Source organism: Taeniopygia guttata, chromosome 2 (genome assembly GCF_048771995.1).
Source record: "Taeniopygia guttata chromosome 2, bTaeGut7.mat, whole genome shotgun sequence".
In the NCBI taxonomy this organism is placed as follows: domain Eukaryota; kingdom Metazoa; phylum Chordata; class Aves; order Passeriformes; family Estrildidae; genus Taeniopygia; species Taeniopygia guttata.
In genome coordinates, this window is record NC_133026.1 from 36,848,793 (window position 1) to 36,871,531 (window position 22,739).

The window sequence follows — 22,739 nt, forward strand, 5'->3', positions numbered from 1 at the left end:
TTCCAGAGCAGGTGCTTGATAAAAGAAGGGTTTTCTGCTGCCAGAATAGAAAACCATTTCTGTACAGAAATGAAGAAATTATTCAAGAGTCTTTTCTTTCCAGTCCCTCTTCCATTTCCCTATAGCCTGAAAATTGTTTCTGTTCATTTTGTACTTTCAGGTGACAGCGCTTAAAGTTACCTAGCACTTACTTTCAGTCAAAGAAGTGTGAATGTGAAGCTGTGAGAGTATGTCAATGAATTCTGCAGCACGTAAAGTTTTTCACAAAATGCATTCTGTAAAAGTAATTATACCTAATTATTTTAAATTGTTTTTCATTGTCAGGTTTAAGAGATCTGGAGATAAAAACGCTAATGCTTAGGATTCCCTTATGTCACACACTTCAAAAAGACCTGTCATTTCTGCAGACACAGATGTATTATTTCAGAACTGTGTCAGCTTTAAAAATGTAGTGTACTTTTCCATTCAGACACCACTTTCTTCCTTACTTTTTACTCTTTCTTTGCATCAAGCCTGTATTACACTGCAAATTCTTGGGGTTTTTTTATTATCTTTAGATATAATTCAGAGTAATAGATCTCTGTTCCTGATCTCTCTCTCTCACAAAAGCCAAATATGTTTGGATCTAAACTTCCTTGATTCAAGTGGCACATAATAAAAAAAAATAATTGAAAAATGTTACTTATGTTGTAGAATCAAGAAATAAAAAAGCTAAGAAAAAGCAAAAGCAAATAAAGCGCTAATACCATTTATCATAGGGCTGCCTGTCAGAGGCAGGTCCCTGTAGAACACAGTGGCTCCTTAGATAAGAACACAGAGAAGAATATTTAGACAATGCTGTAAAATCTATGGAGCAAGCAAGGAGAGGATTGTAGTGAGGGTTAGCACACTTAGCTGTTATCTAACCAGCATGGATGTCAGCAATAAAGAAGACAAGGAGAAAGGGATGTCATGTAGGCTGCAGCAGTCTATGCTGACCCAAACTGAACTCCATGCTGTCATTACCATCTCCTGTGTCATCATGCAGGCCATTCAGATGGAAATTACATGGTTTTATTGCAATTCTGCAATTAACCTTTCATTTGCAGTTAGACCTACAAAAGGAAACCGTTTCTGTGCTGAGGCTTCTGCCCCTGCTTCAAGGCGCCTGCCCCTGTTTTGCCAAACTGGGAGATTGCATTTGAGCAGGCAGTAGGTGCTGAGAGTTGGCTCGATTTCTGGAGTGAGGAAGATGGTAGGAGAGGGGAAGGTACCACGTCAGTGATCATTTCTTGCATTACTCAGATTTAAAAAGCAGAGTCTGGAAGTAAACAACTCTATTCCTGCAGGCTGCTGGTTGTTACACAGAATGAAAATACCAAATATGTGTAGTAAATTACACTGATTTTCTAAAAAATATAGTCCTCTTGATATCTTGCTCTTGCAAATAAACAATACTTTTTTTTACAAAGGTTTTAAGATATTGATTACCACTTTCACTACCTCCATGAGAATTTATTTGCAGAGTCTGAGTCAGAACTTTAATATATTAACTCTTAGGACTGAGAAATAGTCATAAGAACTGAAAGACTTCATTTGGTATTTCTCTGACGTTGAGACCTGAGCAGGTGAGAACAGCAGGGTGGAGGTGAGATTAATTTACTAACTATGCCATGCTGCACACACTTAGACTCAAAGTTTTGCTAGCAACTTTAAAACTTACATTCTGCAAGACTGTGTTGTGTGGGAGATTTTGGCATATTTTGATAATGAAGATTTCATTTTAAAGTCCTCTCTATTGCTTTTGGAGGAGAGTGCTTATTTCTTTAAAAAGATATGAATAGTCTGCCTGTAGTAGCTCAAAACCTTTTTGGCATGATTTGGACTCCAAATACATAAAGCTGCAAAACAGGATTCTAACTCTTTAGCTGACACCATTAAAAAAAAACTTCATTACCATAAATTTTATTGCAGGAACACCTGGGGTGCTACTTATGGGTCAAAGCCCTCTTGTCTCCATTGCTGAATTAACACAGGATAAAAAGGCTGTTCTTTCCCAAGAGGATATTACAGTCTAAATATAAGATCAGAAAAGCTCCAACAGATGGGTACAGACTGATGGAGCACAGGGAAGCAAAGAGGGCATAGATGGACGTGCTCTTTGCACTGAATGGACGACCAGCACAAACATGTCTAGTTCCAAACTTAGCTGCAAGGCATTTAATAGTCTGGGAAAGGACAGAAACAGCCAGTTTGCCTAAGGAGCAGTAATGTTAAATACTGAAACTTTTTCTGCAGTGACATCATGACCATTTCCTTAAAGAAGACGATATTCACTTTATTTAAATGCTTCTGATTATGGCCTTACAATTTTATTTCTTAAATGTCTATATGTTTAGATTTGTATGGTTTACCTATAATCTACAAATTAAATTAACAATATACTATACTACCAAAAAAGTAGTTAATTTATTTATGCTACTATTTATTTTTTTTTAGTGTAAAAACCCCAGGAAAATATAGTGGGTAGAGCAAAGCAAGATAATTTTCAAAAAATGAAAAGGTATTTTTCTTCACTCCAAATATGATAATGGCATTAGATCTATTTGTAAACTATTCCTAGTAAAAAGAAAACTTTTAATAAAAATAGTTAGCTCTATTAAGTGCTTTGCATGTATTGCATTCTACTATTGCAGAAAGTTGATATTGAAAATTTTCCCATCTTGTCCTTTCTTTGGACCTCATGATCTCCAAGGTCTTTTCTGACCTATTTGATTCTGTGATTCAATGATGTGAGGAAGAGAGAGTAAACTACTGACTTGCAAAAGCAAGAAGGATTTAAATCTCCCACATATTCAAACACAGTCATCTAACAAATTACTATTGAGAAGAGCTGTACTAGCTTATCACAGAGAAGAGTTTCAAGAACATTCCTCTTCTAAATGTACTGACTCTGATAAATGAGGCTGAAGGAAGTAATGACCTAGTTCCTCAGGAATGCAGGTGCACTGACCATGTATGCTGGAGCTTCTTGGCAACAGTTAAGTCTAAATGTTTAGAGAACTGTCATAAAATATCAAGAGGAATGTGTTCCTTTCAGATCTGCTGAGTCAGCTATTAAAATCCTTATACATAGCTCTTATATGTAATATAGATAGGTCTCTCTACCTTGGAATAAATGTATCTCTACTATAAGAGGAATCTTTATTACATTATACTCTGAGACTGGTACGGAGGTATATTGGAGTCTTCCTCATAAATATGAGGAGCAGATCTGTCTGATTTGTTTAGCCATGCACAGAATACCAGCTGCATGTTCCAGAGATGCAATCTGCAGCATTATGAAGCAGCAAGGCAGTGTAGGGGTGAGGAGGACAACTCACCCAGAGCCTTTTGGAAGTGATAACCTCTGTGTTCCTGCAGATGATTAGCTGGCTTTTTGGAGACTGTCTTGGAGCTCTGCCCAAAGGGCTATCTTCCCCCAGTACCCTCCTTCCTTTCTTCTCTCACTGGAATAAACTCAACTTGTAGTCATGAGGTAACTTCTCTGGAAAGACAATATTTTGCCACATGGTGGAGTAGAAATGTAAATAGATAATTCATGTGAATTATCAATGTTAAGCATCTAGGGCTCTAACGGTGAAACTTTATCTGGGCTCTTCCTCAGGGGTTTCTCACAGTAGAAGTAAAAGTGCAAAAATTTATTTTGCAGACAAAAGAAGATAGGATATCATCTAGAAATTTTAAGATTTAATGCATCAACTATATTTAGATTCTGGCTAGAAATATTCAGGGCTTGAAATGTGTGAAGCTGTTGGTAATTCATGTACACCATGTTTTGTAGAGTGTTTATGTAGCATTTTGCATTAGACGGAAGATATGCCAAACTCCACACTATTCTGACTTGTTGCTAACTAGATATTTTAAAATATATCTTTCCAACATTGTTTTCTAATAAAATGCTATCATTGCAAATATTTAATATCAGGACTTTTGCTCTACTATTTTTAAGCCATGAACATGTCCAGGAGTGATTAATCAGAGGTTTTTTTGCATTATAATTCTTATTGTGCCTTTACTGGAGTGGATTGCAAGCATCTCATAGGACGTACCTTTCCTTGCACTTATGGCTTCCCAAAATGAAAATGTAAAGTATTTAACAGACCACACCTTGGCAATGACAAGAAATTATTTCCTACAAGGCAGTTTTGTCTATATCTCAAAGGTGGCAGCAATTTTGCCATGAGAAAAGAGAAATGCTACTTTTTTATTCTAAGTAGAGATACTTGCAATTTAGACTTGAGTTTTATCAGATAATTAAGGCCTAATTTTCAGGTTTTCAGCACTTTTGTGGGCTCAGCTGTGTTTTTCTTGTTATAAGGAATATTGCAGTTAGATGTTAGATTTTTTTTTCCTATTTTAATGCCTTGATTGAGCTCCTCTTCCTACTGAAACTGATTAGTTCATGGAGTATTTATTTCACCATGAAAGTTTCATTTTCAGTGAAAACAATGGGTCAGTATCTTGTTATGACTTTGTCAAATTAGATAAGTTAAAGCTCTGCAAAATGTTGGTGGTTTTTTTATGCTACCTTCCAAGCATACATTCAAGCAGAAATACAACAGCCAATTTATTTACAAAGAGTATTCTTTAGCCTTATAAAAAAAATTCACCTTTCAAATCAAATTAAATTTTGATAGACCTGACAGAGGTTAGGCTTGTATCTAAAAATGCTCTAACACAACAAGGAGTACACATTTAGTTTGGAAAGCTCTATGGATTTTGAAAGTATTTTAAAAATATCTGTCTCAACATACATCTCTAAAACTTTCCCTAAGGATCTTTGGGATGATTGAGTTTCCTCTATGTTATTGTACCTGCAAAGGGTAAGGCAGGCATTCAAAAGGAACCAGAAATGAAAGTATTAATGTCACCTACCTGCCTTTGACTGCAGAGGTTTGTGTATCTTAAATGTCCAAGCCTCATGAGCAATACAGGAATCTTTAATTTTCACCTTTGTTTTTGTCTTCTGACTGAATTAAGTCCAAGTTCAGACTCTCTGGATGATGTTACAGATGCTCAAAAATCAGTGGTAAAATTCCCAAAATCGGCAGAAGATTACAATTTCATCTGATAGGTGTTCAAAATTTGAATTTTTAATTTGATCCATTTTAAAACAATGTAGATGCAAGGGTCTGAATTGTCAGCTTTATTAGGAGTGTGTTTGTGCCTTGGATTCTGGCTCATAATGATCTCCCACTTCATGTGCTAATTTGGGGAAGAGATATAATAAAAATTCTATCCAGTTTCTCTGCAGTGGAAATCAAATGGCCAATTTATTGAATCAAGACATTCCTAATGTTCACCTGAATTCTAATATGACAATGATCCTCAAAGTTGCTACTGGTGGATCTATAATTTTGGAGAGATGTCGCATCATGGCTTGTTTCTGAGAATGATGTGGCTTTGCAATTCTCAGCTATTTTACTTGTAATTTTAAAATATTCCATTTTGTAATTTTCAGTGTTTGCAAGCTCCCCAAAAATATGCTGTTAATATTTTCACAGGGATCTTTAAATGACATATATAGCACCTACATGAAAGAATAGAATTTTTGTTTATGGATTAGACTTTAAAGAGGTTAACATCTGAGATCTGAAGTATGAAATCTTATAAAATTTGTTCTCTCAGCTCTGAAGATTTTATCTGCTGAATAGAAAGAAGCACAGAGTACTTGATGCAAAAGGGATTATCTTTCTCCTCTTTGATTACATATTAAAGGAGGTTTTGAGGTGTTTGCTTTTTTTCTTACATATTGTCTGTAATGTGCACATTCAGCACATAAATGTATATAACCTTCCATATATGTCTCACATTTTGGCACTTGAAATCTAGCAGCCAGAGGTTAAGTATAATCTGCTGGAACAAATTCAACATATCCCTTCATTACCTGGTTATCTGATGTAACCAATACACCAGAAGGTTGCCAGGGATTATGACTTTAACATAGAAAAATGGGGGAAAATACTAAAATAGACATAAATTAGATGTAACAGTATACAGATAATGGGTTTCAAAGGTAAGAGAATGGCAATGCTATGATGTGTGGAGGGCAGATACCCCTGCCTTGCATTGATCCAAAGCACTAATCCCCATCCTTGCTGCACACATGGCAGTTCCAAGTCAGCACAGCTGGTGTCTGGGCTCTGCTGCCAGGGTCACACAGGGCAGCCTTGAGAATGCCTCTACCACAAGGACTTCATTCACAGGCAATGGAGATAAAATTATGTTTCATATAGGCCAAGATAGACCTGCTTCTTTTCTATGTCGTAGCAAAAATTTCCCTCCACAAAATTTAAATACTGCAGTAGTGTTCCTTTACTTCTGTTAACACTACCACTCTCATTCATGGCCATGTTATGTCTTTCTAGTTTAAGGATAAAACAATCATTAAATTCATCATAATAAAGAATATACTCTGATAAGTTAATTCAAAGGTAAAATAAGAGGTATTTAGAATAAATGATTTTGAAACTTACTTTAATATTTTTTAGCAGTCTCAGTACTTGAGAAATATGTTATTTTCTTTAGCAAATTAGTTTTCTTTCTCATTTTAGGTGTCCACTCTTTGCAGGAAAGTGTGTTAGCAGAATACAGATCAAGAGAACTAGATTAATGCTAATCATTTCTAATTGTCCTGCAGCCATTATGATTATGTCTGTTGTACTAATGTTGTAATCACTCTAGTTTAAATTTCATGCATTGCTAATCAACTTTTACTTATCTTGAATACCAGCTAATTTTCTTCAAATATAATTCTCTTGGCGAAAGCTGCTCCTTTGTACCCTGTACTTGTTGGCAGATCATATAGACACACCTTTGGTTTCCTCTTACACGCTTATTTATTGTCTTCATTTTGAAAAGAGCATGAATTCATGTCCTGTATTTTACTAGTGTGCAATTCTGTCATTTGAGTACACGTGCTGGAGCTGAGTTTACACACTCTCACAACCCGCAACAGTGTCATGTGTTCAGGACTGTGTCTTTGTCTTGTTTTTTTGGTTTTTTTGCTTTGTTTTGGATGGGGAGGGAAAAGTTGTGTTTGTGTGGGGGTGGTTAGTACCTTTTTTTTTTCCTAACTTGTGTGAAAGAAAAGCCCAATTCCTATTTTGCTTATTGACCCAGTTCAATATGATCTGACATATTTACCGTCCTCCGGAAGCAATGGTATGATTGCTCTTGTCCTCTCTGGGGTTCTTTAATCCTAAAGCCATCTGCTCTGGTACCTGGGAGCCTCCCCTAACATGACAGGCAAAGGCACCATAAATCAAACCTGTAAACAAATGATCAGGTTTTGTGACAATGAAAGAGTAACAGCGATATTCCACAGGGTGAAATAGTAGGAATGGTGCTGTTTGATCTATTAATAGTCTGGGGAAAAACTACAAATGTTTTAGCAGGAAGAAGTTGCACATGTCAAAAACATTTTGGCTAGACAGGGATAAAAAAGCTTTGAAGCTCTTCTGAAGAACCTGAGTAATCACCATGAGAACAGAGGCAATAATTATTCAATAATGCAGTCATACACACAAGAAGTAAAATGATTTCATCTTCTTATACACCTTTAGATTCTGAATGTATTATATCAGTCAGCAACATCTAGGGAGTAATTGTGCAAAATTCTTTGGAAGCAATCTTAAAAATGAAGCTACTGTTTTAATGTCTAATGAATAATAATTGGGGTTTGATATGGTAAAATGTATTCATTATGCTGTTCTAAAAAAATCTCATCTCAAATACAATATTAGCTCTGGCGTCCCCTCCAAATGAACTTTAGCTATGATACATTCTGAAGAAGCTACATAGACAGTTGAGGGAAGTGATTTGGACATCTGAAATCACCGAAACTGTAATCACAGGTGCTTTTACCTAAAAATAAGGAAATTCACCTACTTGCTCTCTCTTAGCAACTGTTCTGCCTTAACGTTTATTTTTGTGGGGGGAAATACAAAGAAACATACAGATGGATACAGCTGAGAATCTTGGTTTATTGACATCAATAGAAACTTGGACTATTTTCCCCCATTCAAAATGGAAATATGAGGTGTTTATTTGCAGATCAGAGGGTGCTGCTATGTGATGAAAGGGAAGTGTGCTTTGCTGTGCAAACCTGCAGCTCCTGGCTGCCTGGCTCTAGATGTGAAATTAGGAGCTATCAGCAGTGATCAGGGACTACTGCAGTGGGAAACAGCACAGCTCTCAGGCTGCACAGTGATTTTAATTTAAATATATATTCCAGTGATGAAGGATCTAATTTCTCTTGTATAGTTTTTATCTTCTTCTTAATGACACTTAACAACTGATCACTGCAACACACATTAGTAGTCATAGGATAGTGACTTCTGTGTTGAAACTTATGATCTATTTATATTAGAAGGCTGCATGTGCTCCAGTTCAGGACATTTTTCCATTATTATTTCTTTTCAGTTGAGTCAGAAAAACAAAATTCAGCCTCATACATATTCCTTAAATATAATCCTCACTAAATACAATCCACAGTGTCCTTTAGTTAACACCAGCCCATCAAAAAAAGTGGTTATGTGAGAGCAGATAGGCTTTTATACCTTCACATTTCCCCTAGGAATACTTGAAGTCTCTAAATTTGGTATGGAATCATAGCTGAGAGAAGCTCAGCCTTTGTCTCATACTTTTCTCTTTTAGCATCATCACTGCTATTGCTTTCAGACATTCAGGGATGCTCTCAGAGGTACTCCTTATCCACACCTCTTTATTCTTCCTGACACTGTAGTGTAGAATAAACAGAAGACTTTGGATCTTTTTTTTAACTGGAAAAGAAAATGTTTCTCTTATTTTTAAAATAAGTGCTGTAGTTAGTTAATGCATTAGAAAATACAATTAATTTCTAAGTTTTTGAAGTACCAGGCAGTATTTTGCAATGTTAAGTGTCTGGCTTAAAAGGAAAATCTAAGTAGTAGTATAGAATAAAGCTGCAAATTATAGGGAGCATTGTACATACTCAGTGCAGAGAAAGCACCAAGCCAGGGGAAGGACTGATTTTCTGGATGTCTAGTAAATTAAATAATGTTATTTCCATCCAGTTAAAATGTATGTCATCTATGGAGGCTTAAATGCTTTTTTAGGCTTCTGCTGATACTTGAGACTTCCCAGATACAAGTAAATTAAACTCAATACAGATTCTTACAACAATTTTCAAAGTAGCCTAATGGAGCTAGATATCCAATTCCTATTGACTTTTCCAATGGGACTTGATTACTTAAGTGCTCTTTTTCCCTTTGAAAGGCCTTCCTCTTAATTATGCTAATTGGTGCTTTAAAATGTTTTCAAAGTCGGAGAGCTGTGCCTAGGCAATGCTAAGTCTGAACCAGACAAGATTCATAATGCTAAATTCTAGGAAGCTCCCTCTGGCTACAAGGTGTATTTATTTTTCTCTTCTTCCCTGAGGGAAGAAATTAATTACTCAAGCTTGCCAGAGAATCTGCTGAGAGCTGTTACCTACAAGAACTGAAAAGGCACTAGTCAGTGATGCTACCTCATGACTACTTCCATTGGCTGATGGAAGTATTTACATGCAACCCCAACCCTACTTCTACCCTAAAACTGAAAAAAAAAAAAATACCGTGCTAGCAACAAATATGAGAAGTACTGTTGGTCTGGACGATATTGAAACATTTAAATATTCTGGCTGAAACACCACTGTATATAATTTTTTTCAGAAGTTCCTGATTAGAATAATCTCTTCCAGCCAAAATAGAAATGAGAAGGTGTAAACATGGTCTTATCTACAAGTAAGAGAAATATATTTTTGGGGTTTTCCCTTTCAGACATACATTTTCTCTTCTAAGTCTAAATCTCTAAATAGATTTACTTCATAGTTTTTCTTTACATTGTGGGCATTATTTTAGCAATCATTAAGGATTGCTAATCATTGCTAACTGCTACTGTTTTAGCTTAGTGATAAGCCATATATCCTACTGAGGGGATGATTTGTCTGACCTTCAGTTATACCACAGAACTAGACACTGAATACTAAACTCGTCTCAAATACTGGTATCTTGGCCAGAAGTGTTTGCTAGAAATTGTAAAATTATTATATTGGTATTTTAGTAGTAGAATTTTTGTGGAGATATTATAGAGACTTCTGCTGATTGACACAATATAGACACATATTTTTGTACCTTACTTTTACTAGCAGAATGAATCCTTTAGGAGCAATATTGTTTCGGTAGGGTTGGATGAAAACCTTGAACATAAAGTGAGCTGTAAAGGAGAAACCAATTCACATATATCTCTCAGTTAAAGAATGCAGCCATCCACCTTTCCTGGGTAGCACTGGAAATGCATGAAAAGTGAGAAAAATGGAAATGGCCTGAGAATCAGTAGATTTTAGAACACTCTGAGGCAGGAGATTTTCTCATAAAAGGCATATCAGTTACACTTCTTTAAAATAACTTATTTGTTTCAGTTTTGCAACTGAAACAATCTTGAGCTGATCTTGAACTTTGTGATTGTATTGCTTTACACTAGGTTTAGATAGACCTTTTTTAACTTCGTCTCCTCTCTGCCAGATATTTTCTAAGGTTTTTATTCTATGTTCTTTAATGTTTATGATTACATTCCTTACTATAGAAATATAGGAATTAAATCTGCCATAAAAAGGACCATGCTACTGTTGGGGAAATGTAGTGTAATCTTATAATCTCAGAAAAACAGTAGTGCACAGAGTGCTGGTATTGACTCAGCTTGGCTTCTTTTTTCTTCTTTTTTTTTTTTTTCCCTCTTCCCATTTTGCTCTACTTTTATTTTAAATAATTGGGAGCCACAAATATAGAATAGCCCCACTTGATTAATACCATTTATCGGGGCAAAACCAAGGGGATCGTCATATGCTTTCCTGTCTGTTGGCAAGGTAAAACATCCTACTCAGTACTGCCATTGTATGGCAACCCAGATTGCTTTCATTTATGCTTTTGATGAAATTCCCTGCCCGGCACAGACTGAATCAGTAGGGCCATGGCCAGACCTTGCTGTGCCATTTCCCAGCCCTTCTGGCTGAGCGTTCTCTGGAGAACAACATGCCAGAAAGCATGGAACTGAGCACAGGAGCAACCATGGTTCAGCAGATCTACTCTAGGTGCTAAATTCGTACAGATTTTTTTCCCAACTTGATTGGAAGTACTGGGACAGGTACTCTAAATCTACCCCCTACTTTTGCAGACATTCTGTGCAATGAGATTTCCCCCAGTCCGTATTTGGATTCACCCAAATGGATGCTGACTGAAGTAGATAGAGAATAATCTTCAGGAGGTGATTCAGTCTGTCAGGTCCCAGCTTACAAAAGGCGACCCCCAAAGAATTTTTACAAAAATAACACTCTGTCTGTCAGCATTATTTTCTTTTGGCAGTTCTCCCTGTATACCCAAGAAAGATTCCAAATCTCCCAAGCAAGCTGTTCAACAGGCAAAACTGGGCACACAAATAGATTCTTATCCTTCTTTTTTCCCCAGTCTTGATTTTTGTGAAGCATTGTGTTTATATAATTCATTGAGGTTGTGTTTTCCAGCTGGATATTTTTTTCCTGCATTGTTGCTTTGGGGTCATTTTGTTGTTTTTTTTCAAATATCTGAGGCAGTAGCTAATTCTGCTTTCTCTGGCACACACAGACCTGTTTATCAAAATGAAAGGAAAAATTTAATGAACAATTTAGAAAATACTTACTGAAGCATCTTTTGAAAATTAATTCTGGTTTGTAAGTTATGTTTAGTTCTTTGAATCTTTTCTACTGTAAAAAGAAACATGTGAAAAGCTCCGAATATGTAATTACTATTATAATGATTTAGTCTTAGAATGTCAAAAACCTTTCCAAGCATTAATTAATGGAAAGAATCAAATGATGTTGCATTGTTACTGCAGTGCTATTAGGTGAAGATTTTTTTGTTTTTAGTGACTTAATAGATGCTATAAATTATATAATTAGACCTTTAATATGCAATTCAAAACCACTTGATTTCAATGCAGAAATGCAATTCTTATAATAAAAAATTGCACATAAAAATAAATATCCTAGAGACACAATACTTAATGTGCTGCATAAATTCCCACAATTTAATGTTCTTTTTATTCTTGGAATTGTGTGAAGAATATAATGGTTTTGAAGTTGATTTGTGGGGTTTTTTTAAGTATAATGTGAAGTTTTCACGGTGTTGTCAGTATTACTAAAAAGTAACTCTTATGCTTTCTTTTGCAGGTTGGCTTCATGAGCTAGGAAAACGAATTGAATCTCCTTATTATGAGAATAATACACTTGGAGGCCCATCAATCAGAAGTGCCTATATAGCTGCCCTCTATTTCACTCTTAGCAGCCTCACCAGTGTTGGCTTTGGAAATGTTTCAGCCAATACCGATGCTGAAAAGATCTTCTCCATTTGCACAATGTTGATTGGGGGTAGGTACAATTATGTGTCATTTAAAACCTTTTCAAGGAGTAGGAAAAAGTCAAATAAAAGCTGAAATTTTGCTAGGTTTCTTTAAAGAAACCACAAATAAACACAGTGGAAAGCTTAATAAATTTAATTTAAAATGGCAAAAGTAGGAAACAACTTTGTTTGGTTTACACTAGATAAACTCTCTCAGGCAGATATATGTCTTTTGTTCATTTATGGTGATGAAAGACTGTGTTGCTCACTGAAATGAAAGTTCACATTATTAACAGTGGAAGTGGCCCAGCCATGTGTTGGGGATTTCAGTCACTGGTGGCAGACAATTTTCCAGACAGCCAGGTATGATGTGCACACCAGCTCCATCCCCACAGCAGCCCTGGGAATGGTGATGAGGGGAGGTGGGCAGCCCACAGGACAAAGTGTCTGTGAACTGGTGTGCATCCTCAGCTGAAGGACCAGACCAGAGAGAGGGACAGAACAGGGCCAGGAGACTGTTTGGTGAGCTTTAACATTAAAAAAAAAAAAAAAAAAAAAAAAAAAAAAGTCATTCAATTATCATTGATAAAAACTTGATTCAGAATTGAATCAGAATGCAATTTTTTGTCATATTTGGAGCTCTTAGTAACATTTTTGTTTATGCTGATTACCTAGTTGTACTGTTGGAGTAAGCCACACTCTCATTCATGGTCCCCTTCCTTCTGCTGAGGCACCTGGGTACAATAAACAGAGATTTGTGAGCCAAGTTCTTTAGAGAAAGCACCAGAAGCTCTGTCTTGTCGTACATCTTCCTCCCACAAAAAATCAGATGTGCTATTTCATGATGTGTACATAATACAGCTCAAAGATGTCACACTGGCCATGAAGGGTAAAAGCAAGTCACTGCTAGAGTACTATGTCCTCCCTTTTTCTTTCTGCTGGCTTAGTTGTTCTGGAAATACTAGTAGGTGTTTCTCTAGGGCTAGTCAGTAAAGCCCTGGGTGTCAGCTTTGCATGATAAATTCTCCTGGCAACAATAAATAGGAAATTTGACACTTGAAAGTCAGGGAACATGATGAATTACCTGTAAGCTATATATTTACAGCATCAAGTGGTAAAATAATTTTTCAATGAATTATTTTCATTTTCTTCAGTCCTGAAAATGAAAGGCAATAATATAACAAACTATCCAAGAATTAAATCATTTTAGTTTTCACAATGTCACAAAACCACAAACAGCTCATGAATTTCTTTTGGTGGTTGCATAAAATTATAGTTTTATAATACACTGTGGTCTCTGTTATTTGGGGATTTCAAGGAGTTTTCATTTCTATCAAGAAATCAAGAGAACTCTTGTATAAAGCAGTCTTGAATATTTAATTCACTTTAATATGGCAGAGCTTTCATAAATATAATAGAGTAGAATATAGAAGTATCCTATACATTTATTTAGTCCAGTTATAACAATTTCACATTTATTTCTTGCAATATGCTTGTCATTGAATAAATTGTGAAGAACTAGTCAGGTGAGTGAAGTAAGAAGGAACTGATGACTGAAAGGTGAAGTTGCTTAAAAGCAAGCAGGTAGGAGAATGGATTTATATCTGCAAGGCTCCAGTGAATAAGATATGTCCAGGTAAAGAAAGCAGAGCAGGCTGATCTGCAGCTATTTTCTTGAGGAATTATATTTTAGATACTATTGAGGAAAATCAAGGAAACATGAAAGAGTAGAATGATACTGTGAAGATTGATGAGCATGCCTTAGAAAACTCTGTTAGGAATAAAGTGTTATCTGTATGGTTAGGGACATTATGCCTCATAATTTCTTAAAACTTATTTTAGTGTATCTTTTTGGCTGATATTTAATTTTTAAATTCCCTAATGGAAAGTGATGTTCTGAGAAAAACTGGTGTAAGTTTTTAGATTTTTTGACTGAGCCATTGGTTAATGAAATTTCAGGTGTAATGGCTAGGGTGAATTAGTTTAGTGGTAGGCCTTTTTTTTTTAACTCTTTAATGTATGACACTACAAACTGAAAAAATGAAGTAAATTTACTTAAACCTTGAAAAAGTTAGAGACAGAAAAATAAAAGTGTAAGCTTAGCAAATAAATTATATATAGAAAACCTTTTTCATATTTACTGGCCTCTTCACATTAATTTTTATTTTGCATACATTTGAAACTTAAATTTTTAACAAATCATATTCTGAAGATAAAATATCTTGTTCAATACACAGTAAGTCTTCTTAAAGTTTGAAAGAAAATTTACTTATTAAAATGTAACCGGAATTCCTAGGACACACAGCATTTCTAAAATATTGATCAGATCTGCCCTCCAGCAGGTGATTATACCATATTCTGTCTTATACTCTCCATGTTCTTTCAGCAAATAATGTATATTTTTGTATTTAAGCGATTGGAGACCCACTCTCATAGCTCTAGTCCTATATGGAATCAGAAGTGTTTCTCTGTTCCCTAAGCAAAATGTGATTTAAAGTATCTATTAAAATAAAGGCCACTGCATGAAATAGAGTTCCTAGAAGTTTTGAACTTGTCCTACTTGAGTTTAGACAGAGGAGTAATCGGTTTCTTACAGAAAGTAGGGTAAGTGTATGATTATTTGATAAAGAATTCTAATGCCTGTCACTGCCAAGAATAGCTTGTCATTATGAGAAGCAGTTGCCTTCCAATGTATATAGGCAAAGACAGATTCTACCACAGTGATAAAATTCTAGATTATATTTGTGCCTATAGTAATGTCACTGAGATCTCTACACTGTTCAGCTCCTAACCTTGGAGTCTAATGAGGGACTTAGATCACAGGTGAGTCTTATATTTGCATTCATACACCACTTACCACTTTATTTCACCCCCTTTTTAAATTCATTATTGCATCCTTAAAGAGGATACACTATTTCTTTAACCTATTTATCTGTGTCTGGCTGAATTTTTTCAGGCCTAGCTGTCATATTTCTAATATAATATTCTGGATCTAGCATTACACCAGTCCCTCACATTTTGTTGCTCTAGCTTCTGACATTAATGACTTAGCAATTCACTGCACCATCATGAGCAGCACCTAGTTGAAATAGCTGATTATTTTTAGAAATAAATTTCCAGTTAGCCTCACTATTTTTACTACATCCATAATCCTTTTTTTTCCTATTTATAGATAGAACTGCAGCTATTTCTACGCTGCAGTTCTTTATCTATTTTTCTGCACTCCCTTCAAAATAAGGGCATAGATACTGTTACTAGCTCTTTTGCATTTTTCTCAGCCTGTAAAAGTTTTTTAACACTCCGAACTACAGAATTTTTATATTTCTACCATTTAAAAGTGCATCCTTTCCTCCTCCTGTTCCCCCTTGTTTCTTCTCACTCCCATTGGACTTCTGTAAAGAGACATACAAGGTCAACAACCTGTTTGTCTTATTTATAAACCAATTCCTTTGTCACTCTGAGAAGTCCATCTGCTTTCTTTCAAGCATTATAAAGACAGATGGCCCTTTAGAGAAATAATCAATATTTCAGGGGTTTTTTTTAATAAACAATTTGTAGATGTGTATGTTCTATACATCACATATATACATGTGTATGTTCTAATATCACATGAAGACAATTTAGCAGTAATTCTTCCAACTCAAATAAGCAAACACTTTTCTGCACAGACAAACCCAGATGACCTATTATCTGTAAATATTTCTTCAATCTTGATTCTGGTCTTTGTATTCCCAAGCCAATCACTAATTGCAGATAAACTTCAGGATATCAGAATGATTTTAACCATAACTAACCCTGTCAAGCAACATAAGAAATCAGATTGTCTCTTTGAATATTTCTTTTACCCTGAATTTCTGCTTTTTTTTTAATGGAGTTTTTTTCTGGACTTTTTTTTTAAATATCTCTCCCAGAATATGATACATATTTAAATGTTATTTACAACCCCATTCTGCTACACATGGTCCCCATTAGTAACTGCTTTTATTTATATGAGTTCTCTGAAAACCATTGCATTCTGTGTAGTTTCCAACAGACCACTTGAGTCTAGTTTCCATACTGATTATTAGTATCTCATTATTTTCTGAGCATACCTACCTACACGTGTTCCTTCCTGTGCCTTTTGCAAGGGCCTGTGGTGACAGCACAAGTGGGAATGGTTCAAACCAAGAGTATGTTTAGATTAAATATTGGGAGAAATTCTTTACTATGAGGGTGGTGAGGCTCAGAAAGATGTTGCTCAGGGAAGTTGTGGATGCCCCGTCCCTGGCTGTGTCCCAGGCCAGGTTGGGTGAGGCTTTGAGCAACCTGGTCTAGTGAAAGGCAGTGACTGAAACTAGATGATCTTAAAGGTTCCTTCCAACCCAAACCATTTTATGATTCTAGGATTCTGTGCTCTGTTTTCCTTTTCTTTTAGACTATGGACTTCATTTGACTTAATTCTTTTGTTAGTTACCCTGACTAGATAGAATAAGTTGTTGTTCTACCCTGTCTGATTATGGTCGTTCGTAGTGTCTCAAACACCAGAAACTGATAATCATATTAATAGTACAGTATTAGTATACTATTACTCAAGGAGTTTTATATTCAAAAGCTTTCTTATATCTCTCAGTCAGGAAATTTTTGCTCTGTGAAGATGCTGTTTATTTTATGTGTTAAGTTTTATTGATCAACAAATCACTTCACATTGTATGTAATTTCTATGCTTCCTAGCTCTGATGCATGCCTTGGTGTTTGGCAATGTGACTGCCATAATTCAGAGGATGTACTCCAGATGGTCCCTTTATCACACAAGAACCAAGGATCTGAAGGACTTTATACGGGTCCATCACCTGCCACAGCAGCTAAAGCAAAGAATGCTTGAATATTTCCAAACCACGTGGTCTGTCAATAATGGAATTGATTCCAATGAGGTAACCAAATGAGGGGGGATTTGTGTTTAATTGTTTTGACTATGAACTATGACTATGAGTCAAAGAGGAGGGTAATTTTTCTTTTGTCATGCTGTGTTTTGTGTGAAGGTACATAGCAAAGAAAATTGTACCTAAAAATAAACCTGGATTATCCCAGGAAGAGTGTATACAATTGAAAAAGCAGGTTTAAGACATCAAATGATGTAGTAAAATTCAGTCCTTTGTGATTCTTAAATGCTGAAGAGGCATTCATCAAAACCTTTTAGATGATGCCAGCAGAAATGCTATAATGAGTGTTTCTGTCTTTCACTAAACAAAATATCTACATGGCCATTTTAGGTACTTTTTAGGATTTTAGGAGAGACTATGATTCCTTTTCTTTCCTCCTGCATCTTATTTATTGCAATACTGTAAAATTTCAGCTGATTTTTTATGTTATTTATATCACTGCATTTTTAAATATTTCACAGTGTAACTTGAGTGTGAAATCAAAAGACAGATTTCTGGTGGTGTCTGTGCTTGTTTGTTTTAAATTACTTATCCAGGTTATGTGTTACAGTACTTCAGGAGAAATAATAGCTTCTCTCTGCTGGAGTGTTATTTGAATGGAGCACTCCCTTTAGGTTTCTTGTTATCTGTGTTATAAAACTCACTGGTCTCTAAAGATAATGTGGAAATAAGCAGAAAGATTTGGGGTTTGGAACATTCTTTTCCTGATAAATTCTTTTTGTTGTGCACAGCACAAAGAATGGGATTGTCAACAGCATCTTAGCAACAGAAGGAGCTTAGTAAGATTTACAAAGGTACAAAATGAGTTAGATGTCAAAGCTTTCCCAGATGTGGTTAATGATCACCTTCAGCTTTTGTACCTTCTGTACCTTTAGTCACACTGAAAGTGAGTGACTGCTGTACTACAGCTCCTGGAGAGGCCATCAGTCTTCCATTATTTCCCTCCTATGGACAAAGCACCTTGTCTGAGCCCCCCTGGTCAAGCATTGGCTGATTGCACTGTTCAGATGCCACATGCCCTCAAACTACAAAAAAAAACCTATATTTGTGGGCTTGCAGCTTGGAAGGAAAAAGTGAGACCTCGTGGTATTTTAGTTTACATAGGTTCTTCCATTGAACGTGCACCTTGTCTCCATTCCTTTCCCACCCCTCCTTCAGTGTCCAGTTACATTATTAAAAAAGGAAAATAACAAGAAAGAAACACATTCAAGGTGGGGTTTGATTTTAGTTATTCCTCTTGCAGTGGTTTTACTATAGAATAAGTAATATTACATATTGGTGAATTTTATAGAATTCTCTGTTTTCATTGTATATGTCACTGCATACAATGATATATCTGAGCAGTCTACTGTGTTCTATCACAGAGAAGAACTTGGACAAACTTAAATTGTGCATTAGAGGGAATTCGTACAAACTGTGTTGTTGACCTTTTTTTCCTGTTTTTTTTCCTTTTCCTAGTGAGGCTTTTGGGATTTTTTTTTTTTTTGGTAGTAAAAAGGCATACATTTATTCATGTTTTTCCTGCAATGTATCAGTGTTAAAATTTCTTAAAATAACACATCTCATCAAGGGGGTAAGAAAAATCAAAGGGAATTATTACCAACAGTAATGTGGAGCTCCACTAAATCAGGCCACTTCTGCAAAAGTGGAAACAAATAATTTTACGGATTTTCTCTTTTTCATAATTTTTTCCTTCTTTCAAACAGCTTTTAAAAGACTTCCCAGATGAGCTGCGTTCAGACATCACCATGCACTTGAACAAGGAGATTTTGCAGCTTTCCCTTTTCGAGTGCGCCAGTCGTGGTTGCCTCAGGTCTCTGTCTCTGCACATCAAAACCTCCTTCTGTGCTCCTGGGGAATACCTCCTCCGTCAGGGAGATGCCCTGCAAGCAATCTACTTTGTGTGCTCAGGTTCCATGGAAGTCCTGAAGGACAGCACTGTGCTGGCAATCCTTGGTATGTTCACAATCATAGACTCAAAGAGGAAGAATTGTCCCCCAGTGCAGGAGAACCTTCACTACTAACTGGTGTGTTGTCTGATGAGAAATAATTTGTTTAGTTTTAATCTACAATACCTATTCTATGTACACTAGGTACACTTTTTTTTTTCTTTTTTTTTTTTAGTTTGAACTTCCCTATATTTTGACATAAGGAGCATTCAATTGCCAGATTATTAGCTGTGCAATATTTCACTTCTGATTTTCTTATATTTATTCTCTCTTCGTGTAGACAGGTCCTTGTAACCTTTTCACAAAACTTGCTGCTTTCTGCTATATTTGGTGGTGGCACTGACAGCGCAAAGAACATTGGTCATCAGTTCTTAAATCTTTCATGAAAATTAGTGGCCAGGCAATGCTCCCACTAATGTTCCCAAATGAAATAAAGTAATAAGAGCCATTCTTTGGCACTTGCCAATGAGCACCCTTTGCAGAAAAGCCATGTGGTGAAAAACAAGCATTGTTGGCTCTGGTCTCCAAGCTACTTCATGCTAGCTGATGCTGCCTGCAGTTATCTGAGTATATGGGAACTGAGAAAGGCCAGAAATTCTGTTTTAATACATTTTTAGTTGTAGTTTGCAAGATGACTGTTTTTACTTATTGAGGTTTAAGCATCTCTACCTATAAATTTCTGTGATTTTCCTCAATCTAAGTCCTACTAAAGAAATTCTCTTGATCTTCCACTAAAGGATGATTAGACCTCTCTCAGTTAATGTTTATAAAGCTTTTGGCAAAACAAAATATAAATTTTACTCTAAAAGTAAAATAATATAATTATTTTATTATGATTTTGATATCTGTTTAGACTTAAATGTATTCTTCTTTCTAAAAACTTTTAATATTCTTCTAAAACAGAGTTAAAAAGAACATTTCCTATTTTGCTTTCCTTCCTGTTTTGTGGGATTGCACTAGACTGTTGATAATAGAAGCTTCTGCTCTTCTATAATTGAATTTCCTTTATTTTACTAGAATGCATTTGATTAGTCTTTTTTAGAAAATAAATGTGATACAGGTCCTATTTGTTTCAGAACTTTTAATTCTATTAGATTGACAGTCCACATCACTCCATCGCTTGTTTTTTTCTAGGAAGTTTAAGAATCTCTTGATTTCATTGGATCACATAGATCAAAGATATAAAATATGACTTAAAACATAAGTGAAAAGACAGCAAAATTTCAAGAGGTAGTTCCATTGGAACTATGATTTCATTAATGATTCCATCTTCAGGCACTTCTGAAAGTACTAATTAAAGCATCATTGTGTAATGGTGACAATCAAAACAATAAGATATTAGTGGATTTCTGAAAGAAGTTAATGAAATCATAATGCAAAAACCATAATCATAACTGTGAAATAATATTTTGTTACAGTGAATGGGAGCGTCATCATTTAAACCTAATTAACACCAGCAGAAGGTGAATGCATTAAACATGTAGGTCTCTATGAGAAATTGTGTTGCTGATGTCATGTAAATTCAAGACAGCAGTTTTTTTCCTGACAATGCTGAGTTACTTGCAGTTCCCAGAATATTTTATAATTCTGTCCTGATTCTAATTCTAGTGGATTAGTTTTTGTTTACTGAACCATTCTCACTAACAAGCAGTGCAGCGACAACTCAGTGAAATGCTCTCATTAAACACATCTTTGCTTCCTCTAGAGACTATTACTTTAATAATGATGATTAGGATACATTTTATGGTAAAATATGTTTTCATATGATTTATGTACTATTTAAGCATATAGCTTTGTTTTATTGAAAATATTAGCTATAAGTTATTTGAAAAATATCCATAATGAGAACATTCATAACTTTGGCTACTTGTCCCTGATTTACTGAAAAACAGATGTGTCTGTGAAAAACATGTATATATAAGCTTGTTATCCAGTTAAAGAAAAAAGAAAAGAGGTACTAAGAATAGCTGAAATGTTATGTAACAAATGTTGGCATTCAAGGTAGAATCATTTACTCACTTCATTAGTTCTTCATGAAACTTCAATTACTACCTACAGCCTTTGCTTCATGATTTTAATTTGAAAAATAAACATATATTAGCACTACCAGATCAATTTTGGCATTTCAAGCCTGAAAATACTTCAAAATGTTAACTACAATCCAATAGAAATCTAACATTTTTGCAAAATCTTTATGCAATATGGATACTAATACTGTTCATATATCTAAAATGTTTCTAATTAGGATGTTTAAGGATCAGTTTTGGTATATTTGAAATATTCTTTCCCTAGTCCACCTAGACAGACAGCAATAAATTAACACTGACAGCCCTTTGCTTAATATAATGGAAGAAATGCAAGGAATTGTTGATATTTACAGTAAAATGTAAAAGTGTATTACTGATCAACTTTATGCTATATTTTATTATGTAGAAATACATGTTGTATTGAGCAAAGACAGATGTTATTATTACCTGTCAAATTTCTCTTTCCCAGACTGACCTAATCTCATACCAGTTCTCATTTATACTGAGATTTTTAAGAGACAACAAAGTAGCATTAATGTGTGTATATTCCTAGCATAAGAGAAAATCCCTCCCTACCTTGAGTTTATAATAAGTATTTTTGAAAAAGTTGTACAAGCTCCACGTAAATAAGGAAAAAAATTTATTTTAAAGTACTAAAAATAATATATTGTAGTGTGAAACCATTCTATTTGAGAAGGTTCAGGGATGGCTGACTGATTAGTTTAACTTACTCTGCAAGCTGACAATTTCCTGTGTAATATATGGTTGGAATCACATGCTGGGTGGATTTTCCAACGTGACAGTCTTATAATTAATCACAGAATAATGTAAGATTGAAGGGAACTTCAGACCTTCAGAAACTACCCAACTTAAACCTGCTTAAAAAAGGGCAAATTTATCTGAGTCATAGAGGCTATGTCCAGGCAAGGATGCTCACAATTTCACAGCCCCTTTGGGCAGGCTGTTCACTATTTCTTGACTTTCATTTCCTGATTTATAGTGAGAATTTTATTGCACACTGTGCCCAGTACATCTTGTTGCCCTGTGTACTCTGAAGAGAAGTTTAACCCTGTTTTCTCTACAATTTTCTGCTGGGCTGTTGAAGACAGTAATAATAGCCTTCCTTTGCCTTTTCTTTGTAAGATGGAGCAATAGCCTGTTTTTTCAGCCTTTTCTCATAAATTATATTCTTTAGTCTCTGATTCTTGGTAGTCTCTTTTTGACTCACTCTAATATGTCAATATTATGTCTTCTATTGGGAAACCCAATAGTGGACACGGTGCTCCAGATGAGGTATGACAAATAGAGGGAAAGAGTCATTTCCTGGGACTTGCTGGCTCCACTCTTGCTGACGCTGCACAGGAAGTCCTTGAACTTCTTTGCTGCAAGGACACATTGCTGGCTCACATT

At 35.4% G+C, this 22,739-nt stretch overlaps 1 protein-coding gene and 1 long non-coding RNA gene across 2 annotated transcripts in view; one reads left to right on the top strand and one right to left on the bottom strand.

Annotated features, from left to right (window-relative positions):
- KCNH8 (potassium voltage-gated channel subfamily H member 8) overlaps nt 1-22,739 on the top strand; it is a 174,166-nt gene that overhangs the window by 115,250 nt on the left and 36,177 nt on the right. The window contains exons 8-10 of the mRNA XM_030264957.4: nt 12,266-12,463; nt 17,145-17,344; nt 19,060-19,309. Coding sequence (XP_030120817.2) covers nt 12,266-12,463; nt 17,145-17,344; nt 19,060-19,309 — 648 coding nt within the window. The remainder of the gene's footprint in view (nt 1-12,265; nt 12,464-17,144; nt 17,345-19,059; nt 19,310-22,739) is intronic.
- Nucleotides 2,642-22,739, bottom strand: part of LOC140682630 (uncharacterized) — a 36,240-nt gene continuing 16,142 nt past the window's right edge. Inside the window, exons 2-3 of the long non-coding RNA XR_012054568.1 lie at nt 13,106-13,168; nt 2,642-11,683 (exon numbers count right to left, since the gene is read on the bottom strand). This is a non-coding gene — a long non-coding RNA (uncharacterized lncRNA). The remainder of the gene's footprint in view (nt 11,684-13,105; nt 13,169-22,739) is intronic.